The sequence below is a fragment of the Corylus avellana genome, chromosome ca3 (assembly GCF_901000735.1).
Source record: "Corylus avellana chromosome ca3, CavTom2PMs-1.0".
NCBI lineage: Eukaryota > Viridiplantae > Streptophyta > Magnoliopsida > Fagales > Betulaceae > Corylus > Corylus avellana.
The window spans coordinates 6,731,976-6,734,787 of NC_081543.1; the positions used below are offsets into that span (position 1 = coordinate 6,731,976).

General features: G+C 38.5%; 1 protein-coding gene across 1 annotated transcript; it reads left to right on the forward strand.

Annotated features, from left to right (window-relative positions):
• The first annotated feature begins 444 nt into the window (after window positions 1-444).
• Window positions 445-2,458, forward strand: LOC132175591 (transcription termination factor MTERF15, mitochondrial). The gene has a single exon (XM_059587573.1). It carries the CDS (start codon window positions 493-495, stop codon window positions 1,861-1,863), a length of 1,371 nt encoding a protein of 456 aa, XP_059443556.1. The 5' UTR covers window positions 445-492; the 3' UTR covers window positions 1,864-2,458.
• The last annotated feature ends 354 nt before the right edge of the window (window positions 2,459-2,812 follow it).

The following is a 2,812-nucleotide window of genomic DNA, read 5'->3' on the forward strand; positions in this document are numbered from 1 at the left end:
GGGAACGTGAGGTTGAGAATCGGGGGATACTAATTGTTGCTTGATGCTTATAAAAGGGAACCTATTTGGTGAATCATACTCAAGCATTCTTTTGCTCTCCAATATGACCAACTAACTTAGGCATCAGAGCTATTCTTGCCGGCACATCCCGACAAACTCTTATCCTACGTGTTCCATTTTGTAGATAACTCATCTCTCGGATTCCTGAGTCACTATCCTCGAAAAACTGTCATCAACAATTATCGTGGGTTTTTCTTGGAATGCCCACAAATATTTTGTGTTTTTTATTTGATGTATTTTTCCTATTAGAAAAAATAATATTTGGAAAATGGTTGTTAATGTTAATTTGAGCTGTAAGAAGGGCTCATGTAAATATACCTTTTATATATGTATATATATAAATTTTTATTTTTTTCTCGTTAATTGTCACCCAAACAAGTGACCTCGTTCTGTGAAGGTACCAAATGACAAACAAGCTCGGCTCCAGTCGCCATGAAGGTTCTAACCAGAAGCACGCTCCATCGCCTCACATCAACTTCCAAACAATCACCAATTATCCCAACGCACAAAACCCAATTCCTTTCCACTGCCTTCAATTCCTCAACCCCAATTCCTTCCAAGTTCTCCCAGCAATCCCATTACAGGAAACAGATTTCCCTCGCCAATCTCCTCCAGAGGTACGGCTTCCCTTCATCTCAACTCCACAATTTCCTCGCAAAAAACAAATTTTTGCTGAATTCCAATTCGTGGGAGATTGAAAAGTCTCTGGGTATTCTCTTAAAACTCAAAATTCCACAGAAATCTTTGGTTTCGTTGATATGTGACTGTCCTGGGGTCTTGGAATTTGAATTTCTAAGGAAATGGGAAATGGGATTCCTAGAATTGGAGTTCTTGAGTGGTTCCCCATTGATAATTAGGAATGTGCTCGAGCTTGCTAGGAGGTTTCAGTTAGACCCATATGGATTTTCTAGGAATGTTAACGTTTTGAGGGGTTTAGGGTTTAGTGATGGTACTGTTAGTAGGGTATTAGAGGGCTTTCCAAGGGTAATTATGATGAACAAGAAGGAAATTCATAGGAGAATTGTATTTTTTATGGACATTGGGATTGAAAGGAATGAAATTGATTGGATTTTTCGTTCGTTTCCTTGTGTTTTAGGATTTGGGGTTGAAGAGAGGTTAAAGCCATTGCTTTTTGAGTTTGGAGATTTGGGGTTTAGTGAGGATTTGGTTAGGAAAGAGATTGTTAGGGAACCGAGAATTCTCGGGATGGAATTGGGGGAACTTTCGCGGTGTTTGGAATTGCTGAGGACTTTGAAATGCCGGCAACCGATCAAGGAGAAGATTTTGATTGGAGGAGCATTTAGAGCTGGGTTTGAAGTGAAACTGAGAGTTGACTGCTTATGCAAACATGGGTTGATCCGTAGAGAAGCCTTTAAGGTGCTGTGGAAAGAGCCAAGGTTGATTGTGTATGAGATAGAGAACATTGAGAAGAAGATTGAGTTTTTGGTGCATAGGATGAAACTGAATGTTGGCAGTTTGGTTGATGTTCCTGAGTATTTGGGTGTAAACTTTGAAAAACAGATTGTTCCTCGGTACAATGTGATTGAGTATTTGAGAGCAAAAGGTGGGCTTGGTTTTGCGGTGGGGTTGAGGGATTTGATAAAGCCAAGTAGGCTTAGATTTTACAATCTTTATGTCAAGCCATATCCGGAGTGTGAAAGAATGTTTGGTAGATTTTCAGGCGATGTTGAAGTTAAAAGCCGGCATCCAATTGGTCTGTGGAAGCTCTTTAAACCACCAAGGCATTCAGAATCCAAAGAAGATGTGGAAAACATGAAATGCTTCGTGGAATTCCTAGCCTAAAGGAGGAGGAGGAAAGAGAGAGAGAGAGAGAGAGAGCTTGCTGATTATGAATCATTCCTTGTTATCTGAATTGAAGAGTTTACGAGTGGGTTGTTTTTGTTGCAATCTCAGTGATGAAACAATTGTTGATGGCATGATTATTGCTCTTCTGGTGGATGATAAAGAAAGCTAAATGAAGGGCTGCTGTTTCATTGTACTAATCATCAATCATGTGTGTTATACTTGATTTAATGCAAGTTTATACATAAGAAAAAGATGTAGTGTATCTTTATTAACTCTGGAGGTGGTGGAGGCAGAGGTGTCTACTTGTCTTTGTGAAATCCCCTGCAAAAATTTGCTTAAACTTGTAGTCTAAGCCAAGGCATTGGCATTGGCATGTCTCATTAAAAGCCCAAGGGCTCTTGCCATGGGCATGGGTCACTTGCATACACTCTTGTGCATGTGAAGAGCCCCGCACACACACACACAGTCGGCATGAGTGGATACTCATGTCTGGGAAATTTATGTTCTGATTCTCTCTTGTAATTTGAGTGATCTTACTTCAACTAAGGCAATGGAGCTTCAATGCTTATAGGAAGATTTATAGCTCCATTAATTATGATTGATTGGTTGAAACTCAGATGCAAAATGCACACTAAGCATATAATTTTGTACAGATGATTACATGTTTAACATACCAAGATCCTGAGAGATTTGCTAACAAAGTATTTGTGTGGGAGTGAAATAGATAAAATGATAAGCTTAGATCAGTTGGAATTCAACCACTTTGCATTGGCCTTCAACATGTAATCCCTCTGTACTTTAAAATAACTTCATAAGAAAATTAGAATATAAAAAGTTTTAAGTATTTGTTGTAAATGATAATAAAAGTTTTAATATGATGAACCAAGATCAACAAATCCTTACACCTTTAAAAAATGATTGTAAGCTAACTGTTATTCTAACCCAT

Bases quoted from the DNA above. Each gene is read 5' to 3' on its own strand.
- LOC132175591 (XM_059587573.1), top strand. From the start codon at position 493: ATGAAGGTTCTAACCAGAAGCACGCTCCATCGCCTCACATCAACTTCC.